This window comes from Chiroxiphia lanceolata, chromosome 4 (genome assembly GCF_009829145.1).
Source record: "Chiroxiphia lanceolata isolate bChiLan1 chromosome 4, bChiLan1.pri, whole genome shotgun sequence".
Lineage (NCBI taxonomy): Eukaryota > Metazoa > Chordata > Aves > Passeriformes > Pipridae > Chiroxiphia > Chiroxiphia lanceolata.
The window spans coordinates 59,709,182-59,729,706 of NC_045640.1; the positions used below are offsets into that span (position 1 = coordinate 59,709,182).

The 20,525-nt window shown below is 36.4% G+C and overlaps 1 protein-coding gene across 1 annotated transcript in view; it reads left to right on the forward strand.

Annotated features, from left to right (window-relative positions):
• LRBA (LPS responsive beige-like anchor protein) overlaps window positions 1-20,525 on the forward strand; it is a 399,190-nt gene that overhangs the window by 249,238 nt on the left and 129,427 nt on the right. The window contains 3 exon segments of the mRNA XM_032687089.1: window positions 19,521-19,548; window positions 19,551-19,592; window positions 19,595-19,636. Of these exon segments, the coding sequence (XP_032542980.1) occupies window positions 19,521-19,548; window positions 19,551-19,592; window positions 19,595-19,636 (112 nt within the window).

A 20,525-nucleotide genomic window follows, 5' to 3' on the forward strand; every position in this document is an offset into this window, starting at 1 on the left:
GAAGGATAGTCACTTATCTTACTCAAAATGCATTTAAGATTAAGGGAGATTTGCAGAATATAGTATTGTATTCAAATTCTTCATATTGAAAAAGAGGATGACTGTGCTTATACTTCAAAAATTAGAACATATGAGAAAATGAATTAATTTTTAAAGCTTTAATACTAACTGTGATTTCATCTCTATAACTGTTTTGGTAAGAGGAACGCAATACACTCAAATGTAAAATAAAAAAGCTTGTAACTATGAAAAAAGAGAATAAATAGCATTCCAGGCATGAAAGGAATAGTGAAAAGAGCGTGTCATTCTTGATGCTGCTTTAAATGCAAGGTCATAGCTGTAAAAATAAAACCACAAAGTTCTGAGCAGTGCACAGTATAAGTTAGGAAGTGTTTTTCCACTATGTTGTTAGAAAGATCAAGTTACTTTCATTATATGCACATCGTCTCCTGATGATATGAATAAATCTTTTATACGTTAAATATCCCCCCAATCCCGAAATGAACTTTTATAGCAGTGATCTGTCTCTCCTGAGCCTCACTGTGTTACCTCACAACCATCCTTTCCAGGTTTGTTTCAGTTTTGTTGTGGTCACAAGAAAGAATGCAGGTTGAGCTTTAGTGTCCTGGAGAGCGGTTTTTGAATTTGTAATTAGCAAATGTGATTAAAGATAGTCTCGGATGGCTAAAGCAGATCTGCAACTAGATTTGCTAGGAATAACGTATTATTATCCTTAAAAACAGGGAAGGATGCTCAGAAAAAGACATACAGGTCTCAGCTCACACGTTTGTGAGGATGATACAGCACGTGCATGGAAGTTTGCTCTGAGATAAGCCCCTAGAAATGGCAGACTGACCTTCTGTAGGGCAGTGGCCATGAAACCTGCTCAGGGACTGTACGGAATAAATGGTGTGATGGAGCTCCATATGCTTTTGACACAGAAGGGATAGTAAACCATCTTTTGGGGTGAGATTTTGTGCTGAGACACTGAACAAATTCATGACGATATTCCCTAGATAGAGAGGGCTGCCTGCTGGCAACAGATACAGGAGTTCAATGTGTAAACTCTGATAAGGATGACGTGTAATTTGTGTTACAGTTTGACTGTTAATTGTGTATAAGGCAGCAGCTTTTACAGATCTTTCACTGAGAGCCCTTAATTGGGAAAAGTAAATCCATGTCAATAAGAGTATATCCTTTAAGAAGAAGGAAGGTAACTTTTCTTGAATTAAGTGTACAAGGTGCTTTTGGTGTTGAGTGCTTCCTTTTAGTATTGTGAAATTAGGCTGACAGTCTCAGCTGTTTTTTTCATAAAAGAAGAGGTTTTTTCCCAATATAACATGTAAAACATCTCTCTCATCTACTGTGTACCTTTTCTTTAATAGTTACGTGTGTTGCAGTGTAATTACAATTAACTGCTACCACAAAATCTGTCTACTGGGGGGTACAACCAAAATATTTGAATAACTAAGGTTTTGGAAATAGTCATGACTTTTTAGCAAATTACAGTCATATCCATTTGTTGCAGGCAGAAAACTGTCATGAATTTTTTGTTTAAAAAAGTAGCTTTGCACCTAAAGATGATCTAGAATGAAATCGTGGATGCTGTTTGCTTATAGCATTAGAGAAGTTACCTACTTTGGCAGATGTAAGCGTTTTGTAAAAAACAGACATTCCAGAGGCACTTGGATTTACCACTTATATTCTTTCTGTCACCAAAGAGCACAACTGTGTTGCAGTACAAATTTTATTGTATTAGAATTTGTCCAGTTGGGGGTATTTTTTATCCCAAAGTTGTGTGATCTTTTCAGTTGAAAGTTTCTTGGAAATTATTATGAAGTTATATTCAAGCAAAACTAACTAGCTGAGTTCTTTCTCCTGCAATGTGTTCCTATAACTAGCAGAGAGAAACTATGCTGGAAAACACCTGCACAATTGCAATGACAAGATATTTTCAGAGGCACAAAAGTATGTAGTGGTTCCTGAAACTGAGATTTCCACTACTAATTTGATGCAAATGGCATCTGACATTGGAAGAATCATTGGACCCAGTTTGTGATTCCTTTCCCCCAACATCCAGGGCTGCACGAAAAAAGTTGTTACCAGCAGGTTGAGGGAAGTGATTCTCCCTTTCTACTCTACCCTTCTGAGACTCCACGTGGAGTACAGGTGGAGTGTACAGTACAGGTCTGGAGTCCTCAGCACGAGAAGGATGTGAACTTTCCAGAGGAGGGCCATGATGATGATGGGAGAGATGGAGCACCTCTCCTACGAAGGCTGAGAGTTGGGGCTGTTCAGTTTGGAGAACAAAAAGCTCCAGGGAGACCTCAGACCACCTTCCAGTATCTAAAAGGGGCTTATAAAAAAGGGGAGGGGGCGCCATTTTATACTGGCAGATAGTCATGGGATAAGGGGGACCAGTTTAAACTAAAAGAGGAGAGCTTAGTTTAGGTATCAGAAAGAAATTCTTTACTCAGAGGGTACTGAAGCATTGGAACAGGTTGCCTAGAGAAGTTGTGAGTGCCCCATAACTAAAGGTGTTCAAGGCAAGGTTGGACAGGGCCCTCAGCAACCTGACCTCGTGGGTGACATCTGTGCCAACTGTGGGGTTAGAAGTAAATGATCTTTAATCACAGAATTACAGAGTCATTTAGGTTAGAAGAGACCTTGAAGATCATCGAGTCCAACCTTTGACCAATCACCACCTTCTCAACTAGACCGTAGCACCAAGTGCCACATCCGTGAAGGTCCCTTCCAACCAAAGGTGTTCAGTGATTTACCTGATGAATCAAGTTAGGGAACTGACCTGACAGGAAGCTGCCCTTTCTTCCCTGGATTTTTACAAGGGCAATTCCCTGAGCCAGTTACCTCTACCATGGGACTCTTAGTGACAGGAGAAAGAAGGCAACAGGACCATACAGTTTGGAGCAGGCCAGACCATCCTAGTGGCTGCCAGCTGCTGTGGAGCCGTAGCCATAAACTCCAACCTTAGTCAAATATTGACTGATGAATTAAGATTTTAGTCGAAATCCTTTAAATTGATTGGAAACACATGGTTGTGATAAGAATCATGGAAGTGGAGAGTTCAACCTTTTCAGACTTAATTTACCTTGTTATCAAGAACACTGTCCTTGGAGGAGAAAGTGTCTGGTGTTAAAATAGTGTAAGGATATAGCAGTTGAGTATTGTCAACTGCCACTGATTTCTACTGTTGTTTTAATGTAATATTTTCATGGGTTTTGTTAAAAATATGCATATCTATGTCTTATTTTGGGAATGAGCCTAATTACTCTTTTGGCAGTTCGACATCCTTCTGTATATGTTGGATGCAACATCATTTACACTGTCTCTGGATTGCTTTTCAAACACAGATCCCAAAGCCAAAGATTCCCACTCCAGGGAATATAAGTGCACTGATATCTGAAGTTGCGTGTCCTTATGTAGAAGTCAGGTGTTGCTTCTAACTTTATGCTGAAATGTTAAAGCTGCTCCATCCCATGTTCCTGGGCAAAAGTTGTGGCTTCTGCTATTTCCCACCTTGCTCCTTGTAGTGCTCATAGGATAAATAATCAGATATTACAGGCACAACACTTTCCCTTTGAGAAAGGGAAGTCATGAATGTTAAATTGTTACTGACTCCATGTTAACATCCAGAACTTAATTCTTTTAACCCTAGTGAAGAGTTATATGATCTGTGTGGCTGCAGGTACAGCAGTGCTTTTTAGAAACTGCTATTACATGTAAAAACTTTTCTGTTATATCTTTATATCTCTTGCATTTAAGCTACCCAGTGCAGAAGTGCTTTTCCCCAACTGTAGAAAGTGTTCTAGACAGATAATACTTGGAAAGTAAGAGTTAGCTTTTACTTTTTTAAAATGATGACTTTTTTTTTTTTTTACTTTCAGATTTTCATTTTTAGTTATTTTCAGGTTTTATGTTCCTGTCTTCTGGACCCTCCTTGGCCCTGCACTTTGAACCTAGACATAATTAGTTAGTACTGCTAGAAAATTCTTACAGGAGCCCTTATTAAAGGATTTAAAAGAAGTACGTAAAATACTAGATAGGTTCATTTCTTTCCTTGGCCTGTGATTTTTCCTTCTTAGCATTATGGAGTTGAGAAATCAGCATAAGAGCATTATCATTCATTTAAAAACTAGAGTGGGATTTTTTTCTATTTGCTTTCAGAGAGATTCCAGTGTTAATTTTCTGAACTGTTTGCAAAGCTGTGTAATATTTTGATTTATTTCGTTTGGTTTATATTATGGTTTTACCAAGTGGCATTGTTTATAAAATGAAAAATCATACAGTGTTATGTCTCTGTAAATTCTCTTGGCATACTCAATCCAAATTACTTTAAACAACTCTATCTGATTGCTATTTTCAAAAAGAACTGAATGATCACTAAACTGAATTCCAACAATATACACAGGTTTGCAGGAAAGAAGAGTAGATAAAGCATATACTTACATTTCTTTCATAATAAATGTCTTTCCTATACAATTTGCAAATAGTGATTATAATTTCATGTTAATAAGATGCAGGAAAACGTGCTGAAGGGATAGTGCTTTGCTGCTTTTGTCACAGTTTGATCAAACTGATTTTGTCAGCACTGGAGCACAATCCTTGCCACATCAGTTTGAGTGCTCATTAGGCAGCCGATTTGTCTGAATCCTCATTAAATTGATTAACTCATTTACTTATGGATGATGACATGTTATGTGGTACAGGAATGGTGGTTAGAGACTGGAATCAAGACTCATGTTGACTTGCTTAGTATTCAGTTGTTCATTTATTTCTGCAATAAATTGCTTCATTCAAGTGCTGCACCAACAGTGATTTACATTTTGCAAAAGTGTGGCATCAGCTGAAGGGTTGAACTTACATTGGGTAAACTTGCACCTCTGTCAGTAAACTACAGACAGGAATTTAGAAGCTTCGTAGGTTTATAGATGCTCTAATTCCCTGTTTATTTCACTTGGGTACTAGACTTTCTCATAAGAACCTAAAAGGCTCTCTCGACTATCTGTTCTAATGTAAATTAAATAACAAAAGGGAAACAAGTAGAAAACCTCTTCAGTTACACATTCAGAAAAGGAAGATGTTATTAAGCGAGGATACTTAAAGCAGTTTTCTGAAAGATAGCTTACACAAAAGTTAGCAAAATGTAAAAAAAGAAATCAGTTGATGATTAGGACGAAATTCTAAGTATGCACAGTTTAGAAATTTGTATTTTTACAATTGATATGCTTCTAATATTTTAAAGTGCTACCTGAATGTGCTAACTGTGTGCAGATCATGCTGAAATTTGAGTTTTGGACGCCAACTACAGTTTTGGTGTTCATAAGTGAAACTAGAAAGTTTAAGCATGCAGGTTTTAGCAAATAATAAATATTTTTTGTCAAACTCAATGACTCTGCAATGAGTGGATGACAAGCATAATAACTTATTCCTGTATTTTTGAGTCGAGATTAAATGCAACTTGGGACAGCTCAAAAACAAGTGGAGTACTTCTAACTTTGTGAAGATGAAGAAACCGGAATTATTTATTTATTTCTTTGTTTTATTATTTATTTAGGTAAGAATTGAATTTGCTTATTCCAGGGCTGAATGTGTCATGAACACAAAGTGATGTGAAGATGTCCTGTGCTTTGATGAAGCAGAATGCTTTTTGTATTACTGGGGTGCAATACAAGCCTAGTCCTGGGCTGTGGGAGCATAGGACAGGCCAGAGATCTTTCTCTCTAAATGCAGGACCAGAAGCAACACATAGCTCCATATTGGCTGAACTACAAGAAAATAGGGAACAATAAATTTTCAAAGGCTAAAGAAGAAATTTGCAATGAACCTGAAGACAGCAGTTCTCTGTGTCAACAAATTGTTGATGCTTCAAGACATGGCATTAAAAGCAGTTTCTAGAGATGGTGCACAGCAGAGGTTCAAATGTTAATGAGCAGCTTCTTTTTAACACTTTTGAGAAATGGAAGAAATGGTGCATGAGTGACAACATAACCAACCATACATAGAGACTGCTCTGACTGGAGTCAAGATTTTCCTTAACCAAAGCTTTGGGAGCATTTCTTTCAGCAATAGTACTGGCTTAAGCAGTCCTCGAGTGCCATCACATCACCTTGCTCCCCTCCCTTCCCCAGGTATTTCTGGGAAAATGTTTCGTGTGGTAGTTCTGAGTGGGGGCAATCAGGCTAAAACCATTCCAACCCCTTCACCCTGCATTATTTTCCTTCTCTCCACCCTAGGTTACTTTCTATCTGACTCACTTACAGAACTCCAGCTTTACTGCATGACTTCAAACATACTATTCTGAGAAAGGAGAGATTGGGGTAGCAGTAGGAAGTGACTGGGGATGGATAAGATGAGGTGCAACATTAGCTGGGCAGCCGCCTGCAAAAATCCTGCAGGTTGAATGGAAAGTGGTAGAGCAGGGGAGAGGAAATAGTGTTTGAATGGCTTGGGAAATAACTTTTAATGGGCAAGAGAGTTAGAAAAAAAGGTAGACCATTGAGGGAACTGTAAAAGTGATTTTACATCTTATAAATAATTAGAGCTGTGTTTGTGCTTTGCATTAGTGTAAAAGGTAGTTATTACTTTATGTTTTTAAATCATTGATATATATATGTATATATATATATATATACACATTTTTATGGTAATAAAAATGGTTGTCTCCTCAGTTCAGTCTTCTTTGAATAAAGTTAGGATTTGTGATATTCTTAGGCTTCTTGTAAGGCTAACATTAAGTTTCTGTAGAATTGAGGTGAGGCAAAGCATGGGAAAATACCCTTTTGCGGTATTAGTTGCACAATATTTGTGGTTGTATTAGTTTATTTTGATATGCATTTTTACTGAGGAACCAATCAAACTAGTCTTGTTTCACTGAGAAAGTGAGACCAAAGTGCAGAAAATCTTGCATCCTTTCCGTAAAAGAGATTAGTCACTGAGTTAAAAAGAGCTAGAATTACACCCATCCTTTAATTTTTTGGAAGAAACAGCATCAAACCTGTCTTATTTGGGAACTTCTTTATACTAGGTAGGCTTCTTAGAAATGTAATTTATTTTAGTTATGCTAAAATATGCCTGTATTTGGAATGATGGGGAGAGTTTACATAAACAAGCTCTGTGACTCTTATTTCAATTAGTGTTTCTGTAGAATATTTTTAGTAGCATAGAATATTTGCAAAGTGCATATGGAACACAGATAATAGTCAAACAGGAAACTGGTGATCAGAGTTAAATTACTGGACTCTAAATTTTTCTACATCCACCTATTTTCCCTCTTCACTTGCTCTGACAGTTATAGACCGTTTCTCTAATAGGGCTTGCATTTGAAGATAAGCCTGCATGTAAACAAATTAACTTTTCTTAAATGGAGAGCCATTTCATCTGCAATAATGTACCAATTCATAAACTATCAGAAGCATATTTATAAAAAAAAAAAAAGATAAATGACCCATTGTATAACACTTACTATTAGGCAGACTAGATGTCCCTGTGTTCTGGGAGATAAGACTCTTGTATTATTACACCCTAATAAAATGAGTTAATGTTTTAGTATCAGAGATAAAAGGACAGTTGGATATATTTAATAACCAAACTGAGAAACACTTAATTTTAGTTGTCTGTAGCAATATAACACAAATTCCCCTGTAAAACAAATTGCACTTTTGGAATATATTTTAATGTGCATTCGACAAAGGAGAAAATGAGGTGATTGAAGTTCAATTTGTAGCATGTTATTAACCATTTCCGCTTGACTAGATGCGTAAAAGGATAATGGATGAGGGTTTTATTATTGCCTTTCTGCTAAAATGAAGTGGTGTAGAAGATAAGGTGATGAGATTAATGAACATAAGGAAAAGGCGTAATCAATCAAACTCCAACAGGGTGATGAGATGACAGGACTTAAGATTTGCAAGGATACATGTTTTAAAAAGTGAATTTTATCAACACCAACATTTTGTTTGGGTGGAATGCTAAGAAGCAAATACTTGCCAATTTTGGTTATTTTTTGGTAGGTTAAAATACTACTGTATATTTGAAGGTTCAGTAATTAATGCAACCAATTAAAGTTAAGTCTATTTTTAAATTTAAAAACCACATTAAAAAAACCCCATATAGGTACTAGATGAACAAATACAACTTTTGTTAAGAAAAAACAATATTTCATTGATCGGTTTATCAATTTTTCATTGGTGGAACATTCTTAGATGTGTCTGGATGAATTATTTTTAGTCTGTGCTACTGCCTCAAGTTTTACATCCAAGTAATTTCAGTAGCTCATTTTCATGCACTCGAGGAAAAGTGAGGAGTGCTTTTCTTGCCCTCTAATAAGTGCTCAAACATTAAACTCCACAAGTTTTCAACTTCTAACTTCTCAAATAGAAAGTTGATTATCTTGTAGTGATAAATCTACAGAAGTTTCTAGCCATAAATGTGTTCCTCTTTGTAGAATGGGATATTTTTATATTTTAGATCTCAAATCTTCTTTCTTCTGACATGTCTTAAAATTATTACCTACTTGAATATCTATATTGCTAACATGTTATGGAAAGAATTGATTAGAGGTACTTTTGATTTTTACTGATGCCAGATTCTTAAAATTACTTGTGAGTACTCCAGCTGCAGTTACTCATAGAGAAAACTCTGAAGATAGGTCTTCTATCTTAAACTAAGCTTTTTTCTTCCTTTTTTTTTTTTTTATAAAAGAACATTGAGTTCCACACCAAATCACTTAAGAGCTGAAAGCACCTCTGCAAAATCAATTTTTCTCATTCCTTCAGTTTCCTGCTCTTTTGAAAAAACAGGTACCTTTTACAGAATGTGGAGCTGGCTGGGAAGGGAGCACCTATCCAGTTAGGATTTTTTCCCCACTTAAAAGATTTACGAAGGGCTCCCACATCATTCTTTCAAATGGGGTTAATTTACTTGATAAGAGTTACCTATGAAAGTGCTACCTTAAGTTAGTTTTGTAATATGCACAAGGAGGATAAATTGTTGTATTTTTTCAAGGAACTTCGTTCTTGGCAGCACTTTGGGCAGTGCGGATAGGATATTGCTATGAGGTTAGGTTTGTCTAAAAAGAAGCAATTTAAAATACTTTTCCCTTTTGACTTCACAATTTATGGAAAACTGGCTGGAAACTGGGGCTTTGTGAATACTCCCACATTAGACTTGATTTTTTTTGGCTCTTAAGAGAACTTCCAGTTGTGCAAAACAGCATCGTGGGTTTGCAAGATAAATGCATAACACAGCCCAGATTACAATTCTTCACAAGAGCTAATATTTTCACATAGACTTACTGCCTTCTCTCCTCCTGTCATCTGCAGAATTCTTTGATAGACTTATTTTTTATTGGGCCCTCAGGAATAGCAAGTTTTAGATTTAATACCCCAGGGGGAATGGCAAAGCAAATCATATTGTTGGATCAATTGTTCAGCTATCCCCAGACTGCTGTCTGTGTATCTGTTACACTTGAATCACATTTTCAAGCCTTTCTTATCAATCATTTGGACTAGAAATGCAGTTTAATTTTCTATTGCATTTTTGAACTGAAATTAGGGTTATGTTCTTGTTCTGTTACCCCAGAATCATAGATTTGGTTGTAGACCTCACATTAGCTATGTCCATGGCTTGCTTAATCTTGGAAAAAGGTCTTTGCTTGTAGGAATGCTTTAAAACTGAATTGAAATTACTTTATTTTAGCATCTACTAAGATGAATATCAGCAGTTATTGTATAAAACCTCCTTTTCACGTGGCCTTTTGATCTTTACAAGCATAGGGTAAATTTTAATTGGATAAATTATTTCTTTAGGTGGTCTTAAGAGATTCTTCCTTGCAGTCACAGGCCATAGCAAAACCTTGGTCACTGACTGGTTACTCTCAGTTCCTTTACCTGACAAACTAATCTACTTTTACCAGATTGTAAGACAAATGTAAGAATACAGGTACAGAATATGAGGTAAACTCATGTGGGTCTTGGTTAAAAAGAAGTGCCTGTAGGAGATGTGTCCTTTTATACCTAGGAACAATTCCTCTATTTTGCTGTCATATCTGTATTCCACTTCGGTTTGCAGTCAATGAACTTGCAGTGAGTGGAGAAGTGCTTGACCAGTGAAGGGCTTGTTAGCAGAACTGTGCTGTCTTCTGTCCCAGCTTCTGAGAGCAAGAGGGAAAATTTCTGTAACGTGAAATACTATACAGTCCTGGGCTATGGGGCAGGCATCCCAAATGAGGCAAGTGTATGTCATTACACAGCAGCCCTTGCAGCTGCTCCAGTTTACTCAAGGGGGATTTGGTTCCTGCAGCAGTCCAGTCTCTGCAGCACAAAGGTGGCATTAAGCCATTTTTACATTCCCATCCCTTTGCAGGCAGCACCTTCTGTGCCGTATCTCTCACGAAGCATAGCACAGAATCTTTTAATGTGAACTGCTGGATTGGCAGCTCTGGAGTCTGACTTTTCTCTTTGCCTTCAAGAGGCACATCTGTTCTTCTATGTATGGGCTTGGTTCCCATTAATGAGCTGATCAGATGGAGTCTTTCTTGATGAGTGGTATTCTAGCTTCCTGCCAGATGTGTGGGGGAGTTTTTGTTTTTGTTTTGTTTCTGATGAAAGGATATGAAGGTCAGCTTACAGGTCATTGATTAAAAAAAAAAATAAAAAAAAGTCTTCTTTTCTGGCACTGAAACTTATTTTTTCATTGTCCATTTGCTTTCTTCTCCTCCTCCTGCAAGATCAGGTGAAAATGGCAGACATTGGGCAACTGCCAGTGTTGCAGGTGCATTAGTTCCCTTCTTTCTTGGTTGTAGTTGCTGCTTCCACTTGTACGTGTTCTGACTGGAGAGACCTTTTCTGGATACATAGAGAAGCAGCCCATGGGAGAAGTCATATCCTGAACATGGTGAAATAGGCAGGTGCAGGGCACAGCAGTGGAAATCTGACATGATTGTTCTCATTTGCTGTTCAAAATAGAAATTTGAAGAGACATCTACAGCAAACATGAGCCTTATTGTTCTAAAACACAGGCTCCCTAGGGAAGTGATCACAGCATTAAGCCTGGCAGAGTTCAGAAAGTGTTTGGACAATGCTCTCAGGCACATGATGTGATTCTTGGGGGTGTCCTGTGCAAGGCCAGGAGTTGGACGTCAGTGGTTCTTTTTGGTCCCTTCCAACTCAGGGTATTCTAAAAATATTAAACGGCTAAATACCTTTAAGAGACAGCAAAACAAAGATAGATTCTACATTGTTTTCTGTACCCTGCTTTTGAGATACATGCTCCTGATTCTTACCTTTCACCATACCTAATTATACTGCTATGGATATGAACTGCTGTGAGTCATTAGTCTGGCAATTTGCCTAGTTTTCTGATTAGGTACTTCTTAGAGATCAACCATTATAGTCTGATAAAAATTATCCTCAAAGACTTTCCAGCACTGGGGATTTTATAAGAGAAGAGGGACCAACCAGAACTTTAAACTTAACCCCCCCCCCCATCATACTAATACCTTCTTGTCATTAAAAAAAAAAAAAGCCTCTGCTCGATTCCTTTTCAGAATTTCTCTGGTACTTCCATCTTTTGAACACATCTTTTTAGGGCTTGTTTTGAAATCCTTCCTTTTTTTGGTTGCAAGAGCGTTACAACATCATGACATCGTTTTGAGCCACTAGTAAAAATAAGATGAGCAAAGCACAACAACATGATCTGTTCAAAATTGGAAAGGAACAAATTCCTCTGCTGTAATTTTAGTTGTTACAAGTTTGTCAAATGTTAGAAGATGCTTCTGATATACAAGCAAAAAAAATTTTTTTTTCTCAGAATTGTGAAAGAAGACTCAGCTCTTATGATGTAGGAGAGAATAAGAACACAATAATTCTCATATCAGTTTTGATTGTCTGAAAACCAGGCTGAGTGAAAACTCAAACTGATCTCAGCTGAGTGATGAATCATAGATGACGAGGCCGCATCTCTACAATTTACTTTTTGTAGTTTTCCTTCAGCTATCTTATACAAGAAGCAAAAAGAATCCATACCCTTCATTGTGTAAAATTTTACCAGGAAGAAACCTGATCTTGAGACCCTGTACTGGAGGATTGAGACACAAAATGGCTAAAAACACTCCTTGATGGTATTCTTAAAGATTACTTTTAACTCGCTCATTTCAGAGACATGCACCCAGATGTCTTCCTCATGAACTGCAACTGAATGTGTCCTGTGTTGTCTTAGTTGTATTAGGAGGCTTTCTATTTGATTATATTTTCAAAATTTGGATCATGGTCATAATTACCACCTAAAAAACATAGCTCTCTTTTTTGCTTAATGGCAATACCAAATGCTGGGTATAATAAAAACCTTTGAGGTTTAAGTTCCATAATGATCACAATCAGAATTTGTATTTCTTTTTTTGTTGACTCACAAGGAAGACTAATTAATTGATCATTTTTCATAAAGTGAAAATTTGAAACATCTGAAGGTTCCTGTTCTTTGTCTTTTAGTTTTCTTGAAGGTGAGTTAAGTAATGAGATAGCAACATTTGTGCTGATACAAAGTTGTGCTGCTAGCACCAAACTGAGAGAGTTGTGAGGGTTTTTTTGAAGTGGTCTAGACACCTGCTCCTCAGTTGCATAGATAAAATGATAGTAAATGGAATTTCCCCACCTAGTTCTCCAAAATTCTGTCTCACATAGGGTAACGAGCATGGAATGCGCCACTGCACCCTTCGTTACTACAGTGTCTTATTACTAATAATACTTTATTTCAACATTTTTGATGTAGATTTCACAACCAGCTTCTTTTGACAGCTTCTACACAGTGAGAAATCATTTCATGGAATTTTACTCACTGATGTTTAAGCTCTCTTCTTGAACTTTTGCAAGCAATGTTGTTTTTGCAATGTGTACAAAATGTAATCAAAATGAGCTTTTTTAGTATTTGCACCATGTCTGTTTAACTGATGAAATTAATTGACACATAAAATCATGAAGTTGTATGAGGTAATGCAGTTCTCAAAGACTATTCTGAATTATTTCTATATGATTGAAAGATTCTTATTTATGATTTATTGTCTGTTTCATTTTACATACTAGGCATATGCAGTCTGTGCAGGTATGAGCATCAGTGCTATAGTAAAGGGCATAAACAGGTAACCCTGATAGAGGAAGAATTGTTGCTGTTCATGTGTAGTAATTATAAACACTGCCATCAGTAAATTAAAGTTGTAGTAATAACCTTTGAGGTTAATGCATGTACTGTTTTCTTGATGATCTTTATATGATCTAAATGCTGTGTGTGGTAGGTTTGGGGTTTTTTGCAACACTGTTTTGCAAAATCACATTACAAGTGTATTATCAATAAAACAAAATTTACTGAGGCAACTGAAAAGAGGATGATTGGCCAGAGAGCTGCTTGTCTAAAATACCACATCAAAAAACTTGTTCTTTGCTGTTTACCTGGCCTGATCTGAAGTTAGTGGTAGAACCTGAGGACAGACATAAAAACTGAAATAATCAGCATTTCAGAAGGTGTAAGAGGAATATTTGTAAGTTGTTACAGTAAATTCTTGATGAAAAACTGTCCCAGATGATGTAAACATCTGTATGAGCCTTTTGTATCTACGTCTTGATGAGCAGATCCAACTAACTCTTAAATCTGAATATAACAGGCTCACTAAACCAAGACATCTGTCAGCTTCTACAAGAATCTGTGAATTCTTGCAATTCTGACTCCTTTCTTTTTTCCAAAGAAAGAAATAACTTTACACCCTTAATCTTGTAGGGCTTGGACAGTCACCCAAACCTATATTAATTTTCTTCTTTTTGAACTTCAGCTATCTAGGCTGCATAATTTATCTTGCACACCTTTCTTTAGCAATCAGATCTTCTTGTTCTTTGGGTTGATTAAATGCTGTCTGATAGTGGTAAAGAACTCCTGCTCTCTAAGAGTCAGCAGGGCTAATCAAAATAAAAAAAAATTGCTTATGAGATACTGGATCCAGTAGAAGAGAGTAAGATAGCTGGTACTAAATTTGCTAACAGATTTATTAGTCTGTGTGAGGTGTTTAGAACCACACAGTCAAATCAGAAAAGTTTAGAATACAAGTTCCCCTGGCAATTTTTTTTCCAAGTTACAGTGTGATCATCAAGGAGAAGGTTACCTGTAGTTTGTAGAAGACCTCTTTCAGAAAATCTACATTGCATGCTTTTTTTTACTTTGAAGTATAGCTTTAGGGCAGGAAAAAGGGAAAATATATAGTTGTGCATTCCTCCGTGTTAATAATCTGGGGAGTATTTTCGTGTCATTGCATAGGTACTGGTCTGTGGTCTGTGACAGTTTGACTTTTTTTTATTTCCAAACACATGGTGTTTTTATTTGTATATTGTGTACACAGAAATTATTTCAAAACTGAATAGATCTAGAAACAAAACTAAATCCTGGCTAAAGATTAAACTATTTACAGATCCAAAGGCCTTAAGGTATTTGAGGCTAATATGAAAGGTATACTGTGAAATAGGAATTTCAGTTTGTGGTAAATCTGTCTGTCCCCAGCAGCTTCAGATAAAATAATTTTATCCTTCTAGAGCACATCAATTTGCTAGTCGGTGGTTCATGTATCAAAGAGCATTCTGTGAAAATATCAATATCATTGGTTAATATAAATGAAATTAATTTTTAAAGCTGGGCTAAAGGTTGACATCTGAAAAATTGCATTACTTTGCAGAAGAGAAATTTCTGTCTTCCAGTGAAATTTCAGGTCATAAGGGCAAGTAATTTTCACAATCTTCAATGGGAACCAGTGAAATATGAACTTCATTGTCACCTAGCCCCAAAGCGATAAGATAAAATGAGCTGATACATCATTTGCTGTGGTTTTATCATCTCCTTCAGTAATTGGAAGAGAAAACATAAGAGTCCTTTACCACCCCCCTCCCCAATCCCTTCACCACCCACACCCAGGCATAAGCCATTTTGCTCTGATCGATACAAAGGTCACAGAGTATTTATTTATTTATTTAAATTTTTTATGCTGGGTAAAACTGTCTAGTGGAACATTAAAGTAATGAATATGTTTAATTGAGTTTGTCACCCATGAAAATGCTGAACAGGATTCTGTAGCAGACTGTGCATGCTCACAGGAGGGACTGGATTCCTACTGTTTGCCTGGGAATTTCAGTGACTGATTGAGTAAATATCTATGAGATTTAAAACAAACATCTTATTTGTTGTTTCTTTGAGAAGTCTAAAATAAATGATAAATATTTATTTAAGAGCATGTTGGTATTTAAGGTGAGTGTTAGTTTGGTTGTACTTGGACGTATTTGAACAAAGAGCAGAGTAAGACCCTTTCACTGTGAATCCTGCAGGCAGGAACTAAATAGTACCTGAACAGTAGAATCCAAGGCTCCTCAGTTGCAAGGGTGAGATTATGGTGGAAATCCAGGCTCCTTGCTAACTGAGAGGTTTTATAACCTCTGAGTGCTGTAATTCTGCCTTCCTGACAAAAATGTCCCCAAATGACAGGAAATGCTGCTAGAAGAATGTATTTATGAATTTTATCTCTCAACTACCATCAAATTAAAATGTAAATTAAATGCTTTATTTTTATTTGGTGCTTCATTGTTTGGTTTTTTTTTCTCATTGTCTTACATCATAACTTTTGTTTGAAATTATACAGATGTGCAACAGCTTCTTAAATAAGCTATTTAGTTTTTATTTTACTTGTGGCAGTTAAATTGGCTGGCACATTAAAGCAATATAATTATTCAATTACTGTTTCAGTTCTATAACCCATTTGCAGACTTAATTACTTCTAGCCTATTCACATTTTCAAGATCAATAGTACTTTTCTCTGAAATAAATAAAATAAAATATACGATAGCTAATTGGCTTGCTTAAAAGGTAAAGCAAAATATTCATTTAGTCTTCGGTGAAATATTACTTTTCTAATTTAGAAGGCAGCTGTAGTGATGGTATCTTTTAGCTATTGCATGAAATCTTTTACAACAGACATTGTTTATAATCAACCTTCAAGGAGAGTTTTGAAGAAAAGGTAGGTGGTGGGGCATTTGTTTTACAAACTGTAAAACGCCAGAATAGCTTCTATGGGATCATTTTAATGTGGGGAAAGTAGCTGATATATAACTGTAGATCGTGAGGAGAGGACTTATTTATGTATGATCTTAATTTTTGCTACCTGAGCTTTCATGCAGCTCTGATTTCAAAATCTCCTGCAAGTGGAATTTGAAGCTGGCTGTTCTTTACCTGCTGGTTTCTTGGGGAGTTTCTTCCAGCTGTGTAGTGTCAGGGCCTGCAGCATGAGTATGGCCACTGATTACAGCTTTAGACCTTCATTTCTAGTACTTGAAGTAACGAGGGGACTTCATGCAAAGGTGAAAGTAATTTTGTGTCTTTAGGAGTGTTGTCATGACATCTGTTCATCTGGTTTTGCCAAAGTCTAATCACAGAACAGTTTGTCTGATGAGATATTTGGAACCGTAGAACTTTACAATTGTCTCATTTGTTTATGTGTTTTTAAATGAAATGTTAAACTATATAAATTGTCTTTAGTCCTGTAAGGTGTGGTGTCTTTTGAAACAAATGAAATGTGCAGTAGATTAAACTTCAGTCTGATGGGTTGAATCAACTGAAATTCTATAAATACTTCTTCATGTGGAGGCAGTACTACTTGTGCAGATTAAGTTAGATTGTACACTCTCATTAATCTCTGCTCCACAAGTTGTTCCAAAACTGGTGGTGACAGAAGGCAGAAATTAGTTGGTTTTGAACTCAACATATTGTACAATAATATGAAGAAGATAGTTGTTCTTAAATTCTGAAGTAAGAGTTCTGAGTTGTGTGGCTTATGAGTGAAAACAGGCAAACGCAAAAATAGTTTTTGACAATTGTAATTCTGATATTGGCTGTGATAACAATAATTAAAAAAAAATTCCCTTTGCCAGAATAAAAATGCTGAATTTAATTCAAAGAGTGAGTCTGTTTCTGCAACTAGGAGGTTCTGTTACTATCAGATATTTGTTAGGGAATAAAAGGTTGTATTGGATTTTCATAAGGAATACTTAGTAATGCACATGAAAGAAATGTGTTTGTCTTCTGGACCTTTCATCTACTATAGGTGGTGTGATGAGCAGGGAGCAGGGGCAATGCTGCAGTTTCCATGGCAACTGGTTCATTGGCGGGCTAGACCTCTGTCTAGGGTGCTGTCAGTGTGCCTGGAGTTTCAGAGAACAGAGTGTCCCAAAGAAGGTCTGCTTCCACCTAATCCAGTTTTAATTGAACTCCAGAGACTTTGAAGTGAAGCTGCAGACCAGGCAGACACCACTCCAACTCGAAATGAAGGCCTTGCTCAGCCCGGCCTCAGCTGCTTCTCTTTCCTTATAACTTCTGTTAATGAGCAGTTCGGAGAATTATTATAGCGGTGGCTGGTAGTGTTTCTGCAGTGCAGTTCCAGTTTCTGCTGTAAATCCTATTATACCAAATTCTATAACTTCACACTGGCTGTACAAGGTGTACAGTGCAAACCAACTCTACTGTTTTCGAGTTGGAGCTTTTCCTTCCAATTTTGAGGAAGTTGCATGCAGCAAGCCTGGGGTCATGTGCAGGGTTCCCACTCTCACAAAAAAACTTCAGAGGGTAAAAATGATAATTATTCGATTTGCTGATATTACTCACAGTATCCACGTAGTAAGTGTTTGAATTTGCCATGTGCAGACTGATAGCGACAAGCAGGCTGTTGTATTTTAATAGTTACTATGGAAAAGCAGAGGTTATCACACTGCTGTCTGCCTCAGAAAAACCCCCAATCATTGAAATTATAAGGTCCAATTTCAAGATTGTAAGAGGGATAAACACCAACAAAAGCACGAAGAGATTTTTGTACACAAGCACTGCACCTTTGTCTCCTTTGTTACCTCTTTTGATGTCGTGGGCTTAAAGGATATTTATATGCGTGTGACAAAAGCCAACCACAGTGGTTCTGAATAGCACTGTAGAATTATACAAATGTGCCAATTAGTGTGGATGGGTTATGGATGTGGTATGGAAAGTGTCAGCATGGCCCAAGTCTGTTCCCCGGTTCCAGAAATGTTTAGCAACCATTGACAATCTCTGGTCCTTTTATCACATTTCTAGAATTTTGTACCTGAATAATTATTCAGTTTTTTCCTTCTCTTCCTCTGTGTGTGTGTGTGTGTGTGTGTGTGTGCTTGGGAGAGAAGTTGACTGTGGCACTTGTATTGAGGTGAAGATGAGAGATTAAGTTAAAAAGAAAGAAGGTGTGGGAGATGATTTGCTTTGTATGTTCTGATCACCTGTGCTATCTGCTTTTGTTTTGCCAGACTTGTTTGCTTTTAATTCACAAATGTGATACTGTACTTTATACTGTATTGTGTAGAGCTTTTATAATGGTGCCTCTGCATTCTTTGCTACAAAAATGCAGGTTTTATTTGTGAATATAGGCTACATGTGAGGCAAAATCCTCCTTTGTTAAAAATCTGTAAACAAATGATTGGTTTCATTAACAGGCTTTGTTATGTTAAGTGCTTGAATTTCACTTTTTCTTTTTTATACACAATATATTGCTCAAGTGAAATTGTGGTAAGAGTGATGTTAACAAGGATTGCTTCTGAGTCTCTTTTTCTGTGATGGGTTTCTGTTAAGTGCTTTTGTGTTTGCTAAAATTGACAAATCTCATAATTTCATTTGCTTATGGTTTGTTAATTTGAGGTAGAGAAGTGTCCAGTCTCTCTGTCCCTTAACACTTATATAATTAAGCTTTGAAATGAAAAGGAAAAAGTGAAGCAACAAAGAAACAAAGTGGCTGAGGACTGAAAATGGGATTAGTTTGAATTGTGAAGGCAGACTAAGCATCTGTGTCTGTCAGATGGGATGACAGGAATTGTAACAAGTTACTTTGACAACCGCTTACTCCATAGAGAGATTATGCTGAGTTCATTTGCAGGTTTGTGTTTAACCTTAGCTGACAAAATGATACTTAACCTCTTATACAGCCAACCTTTCTGGTTCCAGAATTAATGAATGTTGCCTTAACGATAAACGTAAGGAACATTTTTTTTCTTTAAAGACATTTTTTCTTGCTTATTTGTTACAGGCCTGTTATTACAAGGCTCAAGTCAGTGCAGATGCATCTAATTTTACTAGTAGTACGTTTAAGAATGTGTTTTAATGCTTTGCTGAAGTGCCAAACATTTGTTTCTGAAACTGTGAAACAATTGTGGAAAGTAGGCAGTTGTCTTTAAAGGGAAAAGTACAAGCAAATTTTTAAAATATTTGACATGAGTAGTTGTATTTAGGAGTACCAAAAATCCATTATAGGTTCATAGAATGATTTGAAGTTTGAGCATATTTTAATTTTGCCGCAGATTTTGCATGTAATTGGTAGAATACATATTTGTAGGTCAAAGAGTTTCCCTTTTACAAGGTATTACCTATATAGACAACATATTTAAAAAATTCTCTCTGTCTCTTCCTTCTAGATTCTGGCATATACAGAAGGACTCCATGGAAATGGCTCTTTTCAGAGATTCGAGCTATCTTTTCCCGACGTTATCTTTGCAAAATACAGCACTGGAGATATTCATGGCAAATAGAGGTATGGTGAGTTTAGAGGAATGAGAAGTGTGGATTTGGGGCCACGTGTATTCTGTTTGGATGTTTAGTCACATCTGTTTTGGTATGGATTTGTGTAGACAGAAGGAGGGCTTAGATTAAATTTCTCAGTATTTAAGTTAGTATATTTTTGTAGTTTAGTTTCTCCTTTCACTTTTTTTTTTCAATGAGGAATTATGATCAAGCATGAAAACTGTGCATTAGCAGTGCCTCACTTTCATTTATATCCATGTGTTTATTTGGCATTCTCTGAAAACTCCTGCTTAAGACATTCCTACCTCTGATCTGTTATGCATGAAGGATTTTTTGTGTCCCTTTGGAGGGTAATAATTATTAGCTGTACACACCAAAACAACATAATGAAAGAACTTCACTACTGGATTAGACCAATGACTGATATGCCTTCATGCTTTATTTCTAGTAATAATGTCTTTTATTTAGACCATAGTGCAACTCCAAGAAGTAAATGTGGATTTGACTTGTTTATGAATTTTTTTTTCACCCTCCCTTTCTTCAGTTCATTTTTCAGACACACAATTTGCTGTGACAAGTCACTCAAAACATAGTGCATTGAGACTTGAGAACTTTCTTCTGCCATTTTGTCCCCCTGCATTTTGTTTTAAACCAGGTTATATGATGTCTTTGCAGTTTAGACTAAAATTCTTCAGATACTTTTACTGGTTTTGTGCTGGTATGAAACTTTAAAAACTATATACAAAGACACCAAAGAAAGTAAGTCTTAAGATAATGCTTTTAAAATGTAGGACATTGTTTTGGTAATGATATGGAATCGATAAATGTTTCATAGGATAACATGTTATATGCAGTCAGTATTCTAGTAAAAAGGTTTTTATCATAGCTTAAAATGGTGT